The 18959-nt window shown below is 42.8% G+C and overlaps 1 protein-coding gene across 2 annotated transcripts in view; it reads right to left on the bottom strand.

The window, feature by feature from the left end:
• Positions 1–9661: 9661 nt before the first annotated feature.
• Positions 9662–18959, bottom strand: part of LOC132397909 (lysozyme g-like) — a 45231-nt gene continuing 35933 nt past the window's right edge. For both annotated transcript variants that reach the window (XM_059976700.1, XM_059976699.1), the window contains exons 5-6: positions 14895–15033; positions 9662–9959 (exon numbers count right to left, since the gene is read on the bottom strand). In XM_059976700.1, the coding sequence (XP_059832683.1) occupies positions 9826–9959; positions 14895–15033 (273 nt within the window). In that variant the 3' untranslated portion in view covers positions 9662–9825. The remainder of the gene's footprint in view (positions 9960–14894; positions 15034–18959) is intronic.

Below are 18959 nucleotides of genomic sequence, written 5' to 3'. Positions count from 1 at the left end.
CCAGGCAGTTTCTAGAAAAGGTTATATGGGCGGCACAACATTGTGGGCTGAAGAGCCTGTAATGTGCTGTAGATCTCTCATGTTCAATGAGTCCATCGGTTGCAGGAACAGTTCAGTGGCGAGTTGAGTGAAGTTATCCCCTCTGGTTCAAGAGCCTAATGGTTGAGGAGCAATAGCTGTTCCTGAACTTTGAACTTTGCTCCTCCTAGCGATTAGGGAGTGGTCAAGTGCCCCTGCTGACCATGTCTGGAGGACTTGTGTCCAGCTACAGCTCCTCTCAGGCTGATAGATCAGATGCACTGACTGAGGAACATTGAGGAGGTGCAGGACAGATCCAAAGTCGAAGCAAATTTATTATCAACGTATGTATGTGTACAGTGTGAACCATATACTACTTTGAAATTCATTTTCTTGCAGACATTTGCAATAAAATAAATAAATACAATAGATATTTTGGAAAAAAACTAGACATAAATAGCCGATGTGTAAAAGAAGGCAAATGGTACAAATAAAAATAATAAATAACACTGAAAACATGAGTTGTAGAGTCCTTGATAGTGAGTTTGTAAATTGTGAAATCAGTTTAGAGTTTAGGTGATTGAAGTTATCCACGCTGGTTCAGGAGCCTAATGGTTGAAGGGTAATAACTGACTGAACCTGATGGTGTGGGACCTAAGACTCTTGCGCCTCCTGCTGACTTGTAGCATTGCCTTGGATGGTGGGTGTACTTGATGAGGGATGCTTCTTTCTTGTGGCAGCAGTCCAGGAGGGGCAGGCTTTGCCTGCAACAGGCTGGGGTGTATCCACCATTTTCACTTCGCACTGTTTGTTACTTGACTGTTGAATAAGGTTTGTTGCTTGACCATTAGGAGCAGGACTGTGACTGAGCTGTGAACTGTGCACTGCCTAATATTTCACTAAGGGAAAGTTCTTTGTGGTTAAACTGACATTTCTTTCAAATGTCCTCAATGGACTGGGAAGGACTGATGGTACAAAGCAGATTGTTTAAAGCGATGTGCAGTTTCAGTTACATGGTTACACTAAAGATGAAGAATAGCTTTATTTGTCACATGTTGAGGCCCGAGGCCATCTGTTGGTTGGGGTCGAGCGTGGTCGTTGTGTCCTAGCTGTCCTAGTGATACGCAAGCCAGGACAGTGTGATGTGGAGGGCAAGCTGTTGCCCATACAGCAGGCTCCCCTGATGAATCCAAAGGAATGGCAGAGTGTTACGGATTCAGCAACAATAAATATATAAGTGAGGCAGGGGTTTTTATAACAAATAAAACATTTATTAAACATTGAAAAACAAACCCCCAAAAGTAAACAAACCACTAACGTAACCGGAAATCAGCTGCTGTGCGGCAGCTTAGACAGTTCTTAAAGCAATAAAGCGAAAACAGTTCTTAAAGCGATGTTGCAAAAACAGTTCTTCAAAGTAGTACTACAAAAGTTCAAAATGCTTACAGTCCATTAAAGGAGAGACTTTTTAGACAATTTAAATTCTCTTTCATGTCGTGGTGTTGTGGTTCCCAGTCGAACTATACTTTTCCCTGGAGAATTTACGAAGATGAAAGTGAAATGGCTTAAAGGCACTGACCTTTCCTTTACAAAACTGTACCCCAATCCTTTCTGCTATATTTCGCAGGGATTAACACGAGCACAGCCAACAAATTCCTTCCGAATGAGGATCAAACAAAGTTGAACCTGTTTCACCATTGAAATCGACTTCCCTTGATCTTTTAACTCCAGAACTCCGATCTTCACTCTCCACTGGTTTTTAAATGGCAGTATTATAAAGAAACTGCCGACAATGACCTTTTAAACTTTAGGCATTAAATAAAACTCCACCTTTCAACCAAACTGCGTCATAATATTGGACCACGCAGTGGCATGGAGTCAAAAGGGCAAATCCAGCCACGAACTGCCCCTCCTCACAGGGAAGGGTCCTCCTTTTATACCCTGTAAAAAAAAACATGTCACATGACCTCTACTGGCAGGAAAATGACCTCTCTGCACCATCACAAGACCACTACCTTAAGTCCAGTATAGCTTCAACACTACTGTCACGTGACAAGTACAAAATACCCGCGGGTACGTAACAAGAGACTGAAGAAGTTTGGCACCAGCTGCATTGCAGGAGTTGCCAGTCAGTGTTGGACTCAATGTAGCACTGCCTTATGGACTCCAGCTCTGGATTTTTCCCTCTATGTTTATTCCCAAAACCTTCCCTCTTGCTGCAAAACAGTGGAGGTTTGAGATCATGAATTTTCTTCCTCCTCCTCAATGAACTGCCAACCATGGCTGATGTGCCTTATCTGCCTGGAGCAACTGGTTTTCAGGTGCCAGTAACCCATATTTTCCCCTTCTCCTGCCAGTGGAAAAGAAAGGTCCTGCTGGGCTTAGTTGCTTAGCTACACGTGAAGGCCAGGAGGCAATTGGAGGCACACACCAGTGGGATCATTTAATAGATAGAGCTTATCTCCAATACCACCCCCCCACCCCCGGACTCACCCCGGCTAAAAACCGTGTCACATGTACATTGAACCATACAGTGAAATGTGTTGTATGTGTCAAATCAAATCAGTGACAATTGTACTAGGGAGCCCGTAAATGTCACACGCCTCCAGCATGCCTACAACATACTAAATCTAACCCATACATATTTGGAATGTTGCGGGGGAAGTGGCAGACATAGGGAGAACCTACAGACTCCTTCCGACAGCGAGAAGGAATCAAGGCCAGGTCCGCAGAGAACCAAGAACTGTCCTGGTTAGAGCCAAGATTGAGCAGGGGAAATGATGTAGCTAGTGGGGCTGATCCAGTTTCAGGCCTAACCTGCCACCGTATGTGTTGCGTTTGGATTTTCTACCTGTGACTGCATGAGCTTCCTCTTCCTGTGACATTCTGTATATTTGATTAATTGTCCTCTGCAGATTGTTCTTGAATATACAGGAAATGTGATATAGATCCTGGGGGGGGGGGGAGTGGAGAGACTTGATGGAAGTATGAGAAGAATAGATTATAAGAAAATTTCATGGGGAATATAAATATTTTGAGACTCCTGGCCAGTCTCCAAAGTTAAGTACACTGGCCATTTAATTAGGTACACCCTACACCCATACACCTGCTCATTAATGCAAATATCTTATCAGCCAATTATGTGACAGCAACTCAAAGCATAAAAGCATGCAGAGGTGGTCAGAGGTTCAGTTGTTGCTTAGATCAAACATCAGAATGGTGAAATGTGATCGAAGCGACTGACTGTGGAATGAATGTTGGTGGTTTGAGTACTTCACAAACTGTTGATCTCCTGGGATTTTCATGCTTGACGGTCTCTAGTGTTGGAGTTCCCAACCTGTGGTTCACGGACCCCTTGTTTAATGGTATTGGTCCCTGGTACAAAAAGGTTGGGAATCCCTTCTCTAGAGTTTAAAGAAAATGGTGCGCAAAACAAAAAACAGCAAGCAGCAGGTCTGTGGGCAAAAATGTCTTGTTAATGAGAGGGGTCAGAGGAGAATGGCCAGACTGGTTCAAGCTGACAGGAAGGCAACAATAACTCAAATAACCACACAGTAGAATAGTTTTGTGTGGAAGAGCACCTCTGAACGCACAGCACATTGAACCTTGAGGTAGAAAGGCAAAGGTAGGAGAAGACCAAACCGGGTTCTACTCTTGTACCTAATAAACTTGCCACTAAGTATAGAAATATGGAATGTCGAGCAACAACGAAAGAATTTGTCCCCAAAGACAAGATGTTTAATAACCAGAGGCATAGAAGATCCAGGGGGTCACCAATATAGAGATAGCAATCCATATAAGGATCGTCGTGATCAGAATTTATACCTTTAAAGAGGCGTGGGAAAGAAAAGATCCACTTGTTTTTGTTTCCCAAATAGGACCATACAGACAAATCAACACGTACAAACAAGCTGGATGAACTCAGCAGGTCGGGCAGCATCCGTTGAAATGAGCAGTCAACGTTTCGGGCCGGGACCCTTCATCAGGACTGAAGAAGGAGGGGGCAGAGGCCCCATAAAGAAAGTGGGGGGAGGGTGGAAGGTGCCAGGTGAAAAACCAATCAGAGGAAAGATCAAAGGGTGGGAGAGGAGAAGCAGGGAGGGGATAGGCAGAAGAGGTGAAGAAGGAATGTAGGGGGAAAGCACTATGGGTAGCAGAAGAAGGCAGAATCATGAGAGAGGTGATAGGCAGCTGGAAGAGGAGGCAGAGTGAAAGCGGAATGGGGGAAGGGAGAGGGAGGGAATTACCGGAAGTTGGAGAATTGGATGTTCATACCAAGGCGCTGGAGACTACCCAGACGGTATATGAGGTGTTGCTCCTCCAACCTGAGTTTGGCCTCATCACGGCAGTAGAGGAGGCCATGTATGTATGTATCCAAATGGGAATGTGAAGCAGAGTTGAAGTGGGTGGCAACCGGGAGATCCTGTCTGTTGTGGCGGACGGAGCGTAGGTGCTGGACGAAGCGGTCCCCCAATCTGCGTCGGGTCTCGCCGATGTGGAGGAGGATGCACTGGGAGCACCAGATGCAATAGATTACCCCAACAGACTCACAAGTGAAGTGTTGCCTCACCTGGAAGGACCGTTTGGGGCATTGAATGGTGGACCATACAGATAATAGAGATTTAAAAAAAGTTGAACTTTTGGGTAATGGGATTGACTGGATTGTTTAGACAGAGAGCCAGATTTAATTTGGGGGTCACGTAAGACAACATAAAAACCAATGTAGCAATTCCTAATTTGGTCTAAAGGATGTAATAGGCAGAACGTGGACAATTGTTGATTTCTACTTTTTTGAGTTGAGTTTGCAAGCATCGAACATGACGATCCATTGATGTTTTAAGTACTTGCAATTGTCATCATTGGAGACATATGGTATTTTGTAAAACGCCATCTCGGACTCATTTGTAACTATTTTTATTTGTTTAAGCTGCTTTTGAGGTCCCCACAGTCAACTTGAGTGTGTTGACTGACAGCAATGCTTCCTGACCCTGACCCCTGCTGGCAAAAGAAGAGATGTCTATTGCAGGAACAAATTTAATCCTGTAATTATTTACATTTGTTTTGATAATATAGCTGTACTACAAGTCATAAGTGAACATTTATGATTAAAATTGGTATTTTTTTAACAGTCCTGTTTTGCATTAATTACTGTGTCTAAATTTGATGGAAAATTAACATGTTTTCTTTTTGACAAGTTTTGCTCTTGATATTCTAATGTAAAATAGCCATATAAGAGGGAAACAGGCTGTACAGCCCTTGATGTCTGTGCAAACCAAGTGACATACATAAATGGCCGACTTAGGCCATTCGGTCCATCAGGTCTGTTCTGCATGGTATGGGAATTATTGTTCAAATTTATTGTCATCTGATTATATAAATGGTGATTCTCCATTGTGTCCCGAGAATGACAGGAAACCTGTGCAGGAGGCACAGATGAGAGCTGATGAGTACCCCAGAATAGACATGACAGTGCACAAGCTAACAGCCTGTGACTAAATGTTGAGAAGGCTGCCTTTCATAATCGCTAGATATCTAGGGACAGTATGATTTGGGGTACAACCAAACAGGAATGTTAGGATGTTCAATTAAAGGAACCTCAATTTGAGCAAATGCTATGTAAATACTGCCCATACAGTTATTGGTAGCCCAGAAATGACAGGTCATACATAAATTATGAAGAAAGTATATTTACCAATTTTCAACTTTATCAAATAGTTAACAGAGAAAGAAAACGAAAGGCCAAAGGGCCCATTACAGTTAAACGAGTCTAAATGTGCACATAGACGTTGGAGCTCATTTCTGCAATAGCCGGGTGAATTGCTTTACTCATGGCGTTGAATTCTGCTCACCAACCACAGCTAGAACTTCCCTTCTTGGAATCCTCCGCCTCGCAAAGCACTCCTTGCAATAGTGTCTCCTTTTGGATGGGATCCTCCAGGTCTTTTCCCTGGTGCATCTCTACGCCAAAAGACCCCAAACTAGGCTACTGTCCTTCAGAAAACTCTCCCTGGCCACCTCTATCAAACCTTTACTCACATCCCACAATTCTGACTGGCTGGCACAACATTCCTAGGTAGTATAACAAGCCTCCTTATCTTTAGCCAAAGCCAAGGCACACTTTCCAGCAGGACACCCAGCTTTTACAGAAAACTGCTAAAATAAAATACCCCTCAGCAGAGCAGTAGGGCATCACACATACATCACAAACAGCACGTAAAATAAAATGTTACCATAAATACAGTTGAAGTCAGAAGTTTACATACAGCTTAGCCAAATATATTTAAACTCAGTTTTTCACAATTCCTGACATTTAATCCTAGAAAACATTCCCTGTCTTAGGTCAGTTAGGATCACTATTTTAAGAATGTAAAATGTCAGAATAATAGTAGTGAGGATGATTTATTTCAGCTTTTATTTCTTTTATCACTTTCCCAGTGGGTCAGAAGTTTACATATACTTTGGTAGAATTTGGTAGCCTTTAAATTGTTTAACTTGTGTCAAACATTTTGGATAGACTTCCACAAGCTTCTCACAGTAAGTTGCTGGAATTGTGTTCCATTCCTCCAGACAGAACTGGTGTAACTGAGTCAGGTTTGTAGGACTCCTTGCTCACACAAATACATGTAGTGTATTGCACAGGTATAGAGTAAACAGTGAACAGCTCGCTGTCCTAGTGACGAGACCTCGGTGGTGACAGGGTATTCATTAGTCTCACAGCCTAAGGGAAGAAGCTGTTATCCGGTCTGGCAGTCTTATGCTCCTGTATCTCCTTCCTGACATTACTGGGTCAAAGAGATTGTGGGATGGGTAGTGGGGATCCTCAACAATGCTTCCAGTAAATGTCACAAATAGGGCTGAGGGAAACTGTAGGGATCCTCCCAGCAGTTTCTAACCATCCCTTCAGGTCTTGTGGTCCATGGCCTTGCAACTTATTAAAACAATTCCATATGGGTGTCAACATAATTGGTTGGTTTTGGAGAATCTTTTCACTATTTAACAAGGGAAGATTTGCCTCAGCATAAACACAAGGTGGAAGAGATAAAGATGCTCTGTCTTCTCCTATCAGATCCCTCCTTCTTCAGCCCTATAGCTCTTCCACCTATCAGCTCCAGTTTCTTTACTCATCCTCCATCACCTACTCACCTACATTCCCCCCATCTGGTTTCACCTATCACCTACCAGCTTGTTCTCCTTCCTCTCCTTCCACTTCGAACTGGCTTCTCTTTCCTGTACAGTCCTGATGAAGAGCCTCAGCCTAAAACGGTGATGGTTTATTCCCTACCATTGACGCTGTGATACTTGCCAGAGCCCAGAACTTAATGTACAGTAGATCAGGAGTAAAGCTAATGTGAATGTGATCCATCTTGTCTGGTTTTTAAGTTAGTTGGTTAGAGCTTTATTGTCATTGCTGAGGACAATGAGATTGAAGTGCTACTTCGTTCAGTACAAAACAGCACACTGGCGATTCAATTACTAAAACACGTTTAAAATAATGTCTGAGTTATTTAGAGTGGCATCTAAGTTACAACTGAATTCAAAACAGCTCTAGAAAGGGACATTGTTTAGTTGCACGACAGTCCTGGGGGGGAGAAAGGTGTTTTTCAGTCTGGTTGTCCATGCAGAGATGTTTCTGTATCTCCTGCCAGATGGTAGGAGATTAAACGAGTGATTACTGGGATGAGATGATTCCATCATGATTTTAAGAACCCACCATGGACATTGTGAGTTGGTTTCCATATCTGGTAGTTGTGTCCTGTGATGAACATTGTGTAACAGTGATGTTCTGAACAGTCCTGATCACTCATTGAAGTGCTTTTTGGTAGGTCTTGTTATGGCTGGTGTACCATACTATCATGCAGTAGGTCACAATACACTCCATTACATGTCAATAAAGATTTACCAGCAGCTTTTGCTCTCTTTAATCTCCAAAGATAGTACAGCCACTGCGAGTCTTCCCTACAATCATGGAGTACTGGTGGTCTAAGAGCCCACCTCTGTGGTGTTCTCTCCCAAGAATTTGAAGCTGGAGACTCTTTCAACAATTGGGGAGTAATGGTGCTTGTTCATATCTTCTTGATTGCCTGAAATTGTTTTTCTATGTTGAGTGAAAGGCTATGGTTATTGCACCTCCTGACTGCTGTTCTGTTATTTGTAATTAAAAAGAAATGTCTTTCTTTTTCTAAAGAAACTGAGTTTATATCAAATGGAATAAACCTTTCCATCCTTAAACCTGTCATCCCTACTGCCAACAGCAGATTGCCAAGGTCTTCTGTCCTGGGCCAGTTTTTCAAATTCTCCTGAGATGCAGTCCATCTTTTTGGTGTCAGATCGTTCCTCTCAAAGTGATGAGGTCTCTGGAGCTTTTGCTGACATGTCTGTAGTTCTGGGTTTTTACAGGATGGGGTTGCTAACCCTGTGCTCAGCTCTCCTTTTGCAGCTCTGCTTGGGACCTTCCTTGGTAGAGTAATGATCTTTACTGGGTGTTTTATGCACGTTATACTTGAGAAACATCTGTACAGAGATAGACTGTACAATAAAATCTCTCTCAGAATGTTGCGGACGTGATGTAGAAATGATGGTGTCTAGAGAGGAAACTTGCAAAAGACATAAGATAATAAAGTGGCCACTTTATTAGGTACACCCGCTCGGTAATGCAGATATCTAATTGGCCAATCATAAAAGCATGCAAACATGGTCAAAAGGTTTAGTTGTGAAGACAGAACATTAGAATGGGGAAGAAATGTGATCTAAGTGATTTTGTGGGTTGATTGTTGATGCAAAACAAGGTGGTTTAATATCCTAGAAACTGCTGATCTGAGATTTTCACACACAGCAGTCTCTGGAGTTGAAAGAGATCGGTACGAAAAACAAACCCAATGAGTGGCAGTTCTGTGGGTAAAAACACCTTGTTAATAAGACAGATCAGAAGAGAATGGCCAAACTGGATCAAGCTGACAGGAAGGTGACAGTAACTCAAATAGCTACATGTTACAGCAGTGGTGTGCAGAAGAGCATCTCTGAAAGCACAACATGTCAAATCTTGAAGTGGATGTGCTACAGCAGTAGAAGTCCACAGACATACACTCTGTTGGCACTTTATTAGGCACGGGAGGTACACAATAAAGAGGCCACTGAATATATATTTTATGAAAACAAGCAGATGTAGTAAATGTAGTTGAACATACAGAATCAGTAGAGCATAGGTACAGCCCTTTGGGCTATTTTCCCCAAACTGCAGAGCTTTTGATTTGTGTTTGTATAAAAACCAACAGGAAATCAGCCCTGGGTTGATGTAGCAGGTGAATACTGAAAACGAGGATCTATAAATACAGCCAAAGTGTGTAAAATCAGATTTGTTAGCCTCATGAACGTGTAAGCGGGATTTTTTTTTACCTTGGAAGTCTACCTTTGCATTAAACTTTTGGCACAATCCATGTTAATTTGTTTGATACACTAAAAGTTCAACGTAAATTCCCAGTCCATCTTTGTGGCTCTTGTTCTTTTTCTCCCTGCAGTTTCTCTCCCCAGCTCCAAACCTACACTTACTGGCTGCTTTAGTCAGCTGTTCACTTCCTTCTACTACTGCTGGCCAAACCACTGAGCTCCTCTAACTTTGTTGCAACATTAAGAAACTTTCAAGACATCCATATAATCTTTTATTCTCTTGCAAGCATTTTGTCAAAAGTCTCCATGGCAGCGATGTGATAAAACCAAATGCGTGAAATAAAAATCAGAACTGACATTTCTCAAATTGCAGCGATTTAAGGTTAACTATTGGAAACATTACGCAGATATTAGAATAGTGGATCAAAAGCCGTTCGCCTTCAGCCACTTGGCACGTGCAATCACATCATTCGAGTAGTCGCGGCCTGTTGTATTAGCATCCACATTATGGTAGCCATTGACATTATCTGGACCCATGTTGTAAGCAGCAAGTGCACCTGTTGTAAAGAGACAGTGTTATAACACCCATTAACAAGCACCTTTCATACAGCATTTTTAGCCTAGACACTACCAAGGTGTACTTACAGAATATTACCAGCCAAATAAGGTGATATTAGGGCAGATGACAAAGTAGCAAAATAAATTCAGAGTTAAAGTATACGATAGACAATCTTTAGATTTCTCTCTTGCAGGCAGCTACAAAACAAAGAAACCCTATAGCACCCAACTGTCAAAACTGTCAAATATCCAATGTGCTGCATTACGGCCTGGTATGGGAACACCAATGCCAATGCCGTAATGCAGCCAGTCAGCACACTTTCCATAACACATCTATAGGAGTTTGCCAAGGATTTCAAATGATATGCTGAACAGATTCACCACTGAAGAAAATTCCTCCTCATCTGTTCTAAAGGGAAGTCTTTCTGTTCTGAGGCTGTGCTCTCTGATCTTAGACTCCATTATTTTAGTTCACTCCCAATCAACTGTACGTACATATACTGCCAAACAAAACAGCATTCCTCTGGACCAAGGTGCACAACACGGGAATGTTCCCACAAAGAAATGCATTCCAAGAGATTGACATTTAGCACAAGGTGCATTTTCTGAGTTAAAAAGTAAACAGAGTCGCCATTTACAACTCTGAGATTTTTTTGTGGGTGTACTCAATAAATCCAATAACCTTATAGAATTAATGAAAGCCTGTACCAACTTGGATATTCAAACAGTGTGCAAAAGACAAAAAGAATAAATAAGCAATAAGTATGGACAACATGAGATGAAGAGCCCTTGAAAGCAAGTCCATAGGTTGTGGGAACATCTCAATGAAGGGGCAAGTGAAGTTCTCCCCTTTGGTTCAAGAGCCTGATGGTTGAAGGGTAATAATAGTTGCTGAACCTGGTGGTGCGAGTCCTGAGGCTCCTGTACCTTCTTCCTGACAGCAGCAGCGAGAAGAAAGCATATCCTGAGTGGTGGGGTCCCCTGGTGGATGCTGCTTTCCTGCGGCAGCATTTCATGTAGATATGCTCAATGGAGGAGTGGACTGGGCTGATATTTTCCATTCAAGAGTATTGGTGTTTTCATTCCACACCGATGCAGCCAAATGATCAGTGCAGGTCTTTAGTTCTTGGCAAGATATCCCATCTGGGCCAAATGCTTTTCATGGGTTTACCCTCTTGAACGGTGCTCACACATCAACATCAGAATCTGAGATCACAGGGTTATCGAAGGCTGTGGGAGTTCATAATAGTTCCTCCATGTTTTAACATTCAAAGCAAGTATAGAAGGCACTGAGCTCATTCAGAACCAAAGTCCCATTGTCACTTACATCACCTGATATAATTTTATAAAGAGATGATAGCACTCAAGCCCTGCCACAATTGTCAAGCACCTTTCATTGATTCCTTTAGTCTGGAGTTGCTACTTTGCCCATGAGATGTGTGTTCCAGAGATTGTACTTGGACCTTTTTAAACTTTCTTGGTCACCATATTTGAATGTCTCTGATCTGGCCCTCAGCAGATTGTGGATCACATCATTCACCCACGGCTTCTGATTGGAAAAGATGGAATGATTGTGGCAACCACCATGTGGATTCAGTTCCACAGAAAAGTTCTTTAACATGAACTAGTTCATTGACTCGCAACAAATCTGTAGCCAATCCTCTGCCTCCCATAACCACTTTGTCCTAATCTTTGGAGTTTTTTAAAAAAAAATTAAAGTGTCTGCCTTATCGCAGGTAGAGGGACAGCCAAGTGATCAGATTTACCAGAATGCAGTGTGTGTGGAATGGTAGATGTTCCTTTTCTTGATACAACAGTGGTCTAGTAGGTTTGGACCTTTGGTGCTACAGGTTACGGTGTATGCTGATGGTAACTGGGCAGGATTTTCTTCAAACGAGTCTGATTGAAGTCCCGGACTATGATTTAAAATGCGTTCGGTTGGATTGGAGACTGCATCATGCGGTATCTCAAGTGCTTGATTGTAGTTCGTCACTGATGGCATGCAAATTGTAGTCAGGATTATGGCAGATTCTCTAGGTTAATAGAGAAGATTGCATTTGATCTTTAGGTGTTCAAGGTTTCAGGAACAAGAGTGTAACAAACCCGTCACAGAGCACCACCAAGAGTTTATCACGAAACACACAGTTCCACCTTTTGCCTTTTCTGAATCAGCAGTTTGGTCATTTCTGTGAATCATGTAGTGTTCAGGTCTGACTGCTGTATCCAGTATCTGGGAGAAAACCAAGTCTCATTCAAACATAGAACACAATCTCGCATTTTCCTTCAATGCAGCATTCTTGTTCTCAGGTCCTCAATTCTGAGGATGGCACCAGCAAATACAACCAACAGTGGCATTCTTCAGACAGTTCATGAAAATACTTCGTACTTCTTTCAAATATGATTCTAGTACTAACCTGAATCTTAGCATGAAGATCCTAGAGCAGGTGTATTTGCAACCTGTGATTTACATTTTGATTGTGTAGTTCTGGTGCTTTGCTGTCTGAGGGAGTTTGAGATTTGGAACAAAAAGTGTGCGGTCTGGAGGCCAAGAATGCAAGCCCACGATCGACTCCTTTTCTCACCAACTAAAGTGTCAAGCAAGATTGAAATCAAGGATGAGAGAAGCTCAGCACTCCCCATCTGCACCTGATTGATCTCTTCCTCTGGCAGCAGTGGAGAAGGTGTTGGAATCTTGGGTCTTGGCCAAGGTTTGATTGGCACAGTTTGGAGATTAGGCTCATTTTAGAGGACTCTGCACTTCAGGTTATACGCGATTCTGGTCATTTTTTTTTTGCTATTTTGCACAACTTTGAGTGAACAACTGAAATGAACTGAACTGTTCCTAGGTTTCTGTAGTTTGATGTTCAATATTGTGTTCTCCCCTCACCCCAATTTTTTCCTGTTTGCACTATTTGTATATTGGAATGGTTTCATGGCTGTCTGCGGGAAGACAAATCTCAGGGTTTTATACAGCATACATACTGTTCATTTGTTATCAAAGTGTACAGTACTTTGAATCTTTGTTCTACAGCAACTGCATATTTACTAACAGATGGTGGGTAGAAGAGACCTCATCGCTCTGCATTTCAGCCTGGCTTGGGGTCCTCCGCTTCACTTCCAGCCATGGCAATGAACTTCACCTGCTTAAAGATGCCTTGCCCGTTTGCTCTGCAGAACATCACCATAGTTCATTGGTGCCATCTTGGCAATAAGTTAATTAGGATAGGTCATCAAGTGGATTGTGCACACATCATGTTTAATGGCCGGTGACAATGCTAAGGGGATGAGGAGGCTTTAAAGAATTGGTCAGACTGCACTGGGAGTATTGAGCAGTTTTGAGTTTCTTACCTACAAAATGATGGAATGACATTGGAAAGGGTGCAGAGGAGGCTCATGAGAATGATCTCAGGAATAAAAGGGTTAATGAGGAGCTTTTGATGGTTCTGAGACTGTACTCACTGAATGGTGGGGGTGGGGGAGAAATCTCATTGAAACCTATCAAATATTGAGAGGCTCAGATAGAAAGGGTGGGGTGAGGATGATTCCTGTAGCAGGTGAGTCCAAGACCAGAGGGAGCAGCCTCAGAAAAGAGGAATGTCCATATAGAACAGAGATCCTTTAGTCAATTTTTGGCTGTGGACGCCAAGTCATTGGATAGATTTAAAGCAGAATTTGATACCTTCTTGATTAGTCAGGGAGTCAAATGGAGGAGGCAAGAAAATGGGGTTAAGATTGATAATAAATCAGCCATGATGGGATGGTGGAGCACACTCAAAGGGCCGAATGGTCTAATAATGCTCCTGTGTTATGTTACAAAGGTATTCTGATGGGCAATACTGCAGTTTCTGCAGTACTCAACATACTAAACAATGAGAGATTAAAGAGGGCAACATGGTAATGTAACACTATTACAGCTTGGCATGTTCTGAAGTTTGGATTTCAAGTCCAGGCTCATCCACAAGTACATTTTGAGTCACATGGGTTTCCTCTGGGTGCCATGGTTTCTTCCCATGGTTCAAAGATGTGGTCATCATAAATTGCCTTGAGATTAGGCTAGTGTTAGATAGGTAGGTTGCTGGACAGCACGTCCTGTTGGAATGGGAAGACCTGTTCTGCACTGCATCTAGAAACAGAAAACCTACAGCACAATACAGGCCTACAAGGCTGTGCTGAATATGTCCTTACCTTAGAAATTACCTCGGGTTACCCACAGCCCTCTATTTTTCTAAGCTCCATGTACCTATCCAGGAGTCTCTTAAAAGACCCTATCGTATTCACCTCCACCACCATTGCCAGCAACCCATTCCTCACACTCACCACTCTCTGCATAAAAAAAACAACTTACCCCTGACATCTCTTCTGTACCTACTTCCAAGCACCTTAAACCTGTGCCCTCTCATGCCATTTCAGCCCTGGGAAAAAGGCTCTGACTATCCACACGATCAATGCCTCTCCTTATCTTGTACACCTCTATCAGGTCACCTCTCATCCTCCATCGCTCCGAGAAAGGCTGAGTTCACTCAACCTATTCTCATAAGGCATGCTCCCCAATCTAGGCAACATCTGTTTAAATCTCCTCTGAATGTTCGTTATGGTTTCCACATCCTTCCTGTAGTGAGGCAACCAGAACTGAGCACAGTACTCCAAGTGGGGTCTGACCAGGGTCCTAAATAGCTGCAACATTGCCTCTCGGCACCTGAAGTCGATCCATGGTTGATGAAGGCCAATGCACTGTATGCCTTCTTAACCACAGAGTCAACCTGTGCAGCAGCTTTGAGTGTCCTATGGACTGTGATCCCAAGATCCTCCTGATCCTCCACACTGCCAAGAGTCTTACCATGAATACCATATTCTGTCATCATATTTGACCTAATACTATATTCTACCATCATATCGCTAAATAAAAATTAAAAAATAAGAATAAAAGGACAAACCTTTAAGCTGCTGCTCTTTAGTCCAGTTTGGAAACTTTTGTTTAATAGCTCCAATCATTCCTACCAGTATCTCTGTTGCTTGCATAAGATGTTCTCTGCTGTCGTAAGATCCACGAGGCGAATGCCAGCGTCTGTCAACCTGGAATGGAAATGACATTTTTGTTTACCAGGGATTGGGAGGTCCTTCATTGCCATGCCTTACATTAAAATAAGATAAAAGTATAGGAAATTTTAATGTTGATTGTAATGATGCCATTATCGACAACCCTTCCCCAAGATAACTCTCCATTTGATATCAGGTCTTACCTAGTAGAGCACACTAAAGGAAGATTCGTATTTATCTACACCCTTCACTAAAACAACAATACACCCAGTCAGTGGTCAGTTTATTAGCTACCTCCTATATTTAATAAATTGGCCACTGAGTGTATGTTTGTGGTCTTCTGCTGCTGCAGACCATCCACTCCGAGGTCTGACGTGTTGTGCTTTCAGAGATGCTCTTCTGTTGTAACATGTGGGTATGAATTATAGTTGCCTTCCTGTCAGCCTGAACAAGTATGGCCATTCTCCTCCGACCTTTCTCATTGGGATTTTTTGATTCTCACACATTCTTTGTAAACTCGAGACTGCTGTGCATGAAAACCCCTGAAGATCAGCAGTTTCAGAGATACACTAAACACCTACCTCATCTGGCACCAATGATTATTCCACAGTCACTTAAAGCACATTTCTTCCCCCATTCTGATATTTGGTCTGAACAACAACTGAACCTTTTGACCCTGTCTGCTTGCTTTATGTATCGAGTTGCTGCTGCAGGACGGACTGATTAGGTATTTGCATTAACGAGCAGGTTTATTAAATGAAGTGGCCGTTGAGTGCATGCTGGTAATTTACACTAAGTTCCCACAAATATTTTGAAGGTGCTTGGATAAAATGCTTTTGTGTTGATTGGGGTTTAAAAGTTAGCATCAAGAAGGCCTGGGTTTATTAAAATGGTGGATTAGGAATGCTTTCAGGTTGTATAGCTAATTATTACTCATCTTAAATTGTCCATGAACTGAATGTTTTATTGGAACAGAAGAGGAAAAGGCCTTTCAGCCCGTTATGTTGGTGCCAAACTGACCACATCACTCCCAGCTGTGTCAAACGAACCTCAACACCACTTTCACATCTGCTCCACCACTACCCCCAGCAGCCCTTTCCACACACCCAACAACAAAAAAACACAACTTCGTCCTCAGACTTTAAAATGCACATTCTCCAGTGTTTGACATTTCAACCCTGGGAAAAAGATTAACTGTCTACCCTTATCGATACCTCTCAGTTTTATGGACTTATCAGATCTTTACTCAGCCTCCACCACTCCAGAGGACACAAACTAAATTTGCCCAACATCTCTCGTAGCTCAACGTTAATCCAGGCAGCATCCTGGTAAAATGGTACTCCACCTTTAAAGCCTCTACATCTTGCCTGGCTATTAGACAATTACAGAGAACATTTAAAGAGTCGGCCATATTGACAGAGGGCAGCCACACAGACCAGACAAGGAGGCAAGGTTATTAGTGATTAGTTAATTTCCCCCTACCCCCATTAAAAGTGAGGTTTCTGGCCTTTAAAGTTCCCCCAAACTGAAACTACTCAAATATAAACTATGGTATAGAAAATTGAAACAGGAAAAAGTAAAAAAAAACTTCAAAGTGAAGTAGTAGTATTTCTCATCTTCCATTTTGTGATCTGGCTGTTTAAAGATTGTATATCAACACACAAACAAAATGCTGGAGGAATTCAGCAGGTCGGGCAGTATCTGTGGAAGTGAATAGATAGTAAATGTTTCAGGCTGAGACCCTTCATCAGGAATGAGAAGGAAGGGGGAAAGATGTCTGATGCACCATCAATAACTCACACTGAGACGTAAGGCGAGATATCGGCTTTTATTGACTGGAAGAAGGAACCAGGAGTGAGTGTCTATCATACAATGTCCTGGAGACTGAGGCCGAGCGTCAGGCCTCAGATCTCCTTTATACAGGGGCCTGTGGGAGGAGCCACAGGAGCAGTCAGCAGGGGGCGTGTCCCGACAGGCACATAGTTCACCACAATGTCCGAATAAAAAAGGAGGGGAAGGAGGCTAGCTGGAAGGTGAAAGATGAAGACGGGTAGGTGGGAAAAGGTCAAGGGCTGGAGAAGGAGGCATCTTATAGGACAGGAAAGTAGACCACAGGAGAAAGGGAAGGAGAGAACCCAAGGAGAACTAATATGCAGGAAAGAAGAGACAAGTCAGAGTGGGGAACAGAGAAAGAGGTGAGGGGGGGAAGGGATATTCATTATCCAGAAGGAGAAATCGATAATTATGCCATCAGGTTGGAGGCTACCCCGACAGAATACAAGGTGTTGCTCCTTCACCCGGAGGGTGACCTCATCTTGACACAAGAGGAGGCCATGGATCAACATATTGGATTGGGAACCAAAATTAAAATGATTGGCTACCAGGAAGTCTCACTTGCAGCGGATGGTGTGGAGTTGCTAAAAGCAGTCCCCCAACCTGTTCTTGTGCAAGATACGCTAAAGGTTAACCTCCAGGTCGAGTCACTTGTGAAGGTGAATGCAATGTTGGCCTTCATTTCTGGAGGTATAGAATACAAGAGCAGGGATGTGATGTTGAGGCTCTGTAAGGCACTTATGAGACCACACTTGGAGTATTGTGTGCAGTTTTGGGTTCCTTATTTTATAAGGGATATATCGACATTGGAGAGGTTTCAGAGAAGATTCACGAGAATGATTCCAGGAATGAAAGGTATACCATATGAGAAATGTCTGGCAGCTCTTGGGCTGTATTCCCTGGATTTCAGGAGAATGATGGGGGAGATCTCACGGAAACATTCTGAATGTTGAAAGGCCCGACAGATTAGATATGTCAGTTATTTCCCATGGTAGGGGAATCTAGGAAAAGAGTGTGCAACTTCAGGATTGAAGGACATCCATTTAGAACTGAGATGCGGAGAAATTACTTTAGTCAGAGGGTGGTAAATCTGTGGAATTTGTTTCCATGAGTGGCTGTGGAGGTCGAGTCATTGGGTGTATTTAAGGCAGAGATAGATAGGTTCTTGATTAGCGGAGAAGGTAGGGGAATAGGGATGACTGGAAGAATTGGATCAGCCCATGATTGAATGGTGGAGCAGACTTGATGGGCTGAATGGCCTACTTCTGCTCCTACATCTTATGGTCTTAGGTGTCGCACTTAGGCTGCTGCTGCGGTAAGTGCTAGGAGGGAGGATTGAGGAGAGAGATGGACAAGGAAATCATGGAGGGAACAATCCCTGTGGAAAATGTAGAGGGATGATAGGATCCCTTTGGAGATGGCGAAGGTTGCAGAGGATAATGTGGAGGCTGATGGGGTGGTAGGCAAGGAAAAGAGGAATTCTATCACTGTTAAAAATTTGAATATCAGCTTTAGATTTATCACATACATATTGAAGCTATGAAATGGGTCGTTTGCTTTAACTACTAACAGAAACTTGGATGTGCGGAGGGACAGCCCACGAGAGTCACCATTCATTCTGGCAAAAACAGCATGCCCACCATGTTCAGCAGTACTGGAACAATGCTTCAACAAGATCCCCCTTCATTCAGCAAGTACAGGCCCAGAGCCATCAAATGCTCCTCATACATTATCCCTTTCATTCTCAGAATCATTCTCATGAACCTCCTCTTGACACTGTCTAATGCCAGCACATCCTTTCTTAGGAAAAGGGACCAAAACTGCTCATAAAGTGAGGTCTGACTATTGCTTTATAAAGCCTAGGTATCACATCCTTGCCTTTATATTCTAGTCCTCTTGAATGCCAAGAATGCATTTGCCTTCCTCACCACTGACTCAACCTGTGGGTTACTCTGCAGTTGCAGTACTGATCTTTGGCAATAGATGACAATGTTGATCCACATGTATGCATTTCTGTGACTGGAAGTCTGGTGGGTGAAGCTGAATGCAATACACAGCAGTTCTGTTTCTGAAACTTGTCTACCTATAGCAGAAACCTCAACTTACTGGATACAATGCTGCTGGGAGAT

This window comes from Hypanus sabinus, chromosome 8, assembly GCF_030144855.1.
Source record: "Hypanus sabinus isolate sHypSab1 chromosome 8, sHypSab1.hap1, whole genome shotgun sequence".
Classification (NCBI taxonomy): Eukaryota; Metazoa; Chordata; class Chondrichthyes; order Myliobatiformes; family Dasyatidae; genus Hypanus; species Hypanus sabinus.
Note: the sequence above shows the minus strand (reverse complement) of the source record. Positions and strands in the feature narration are given on the sequence as shown.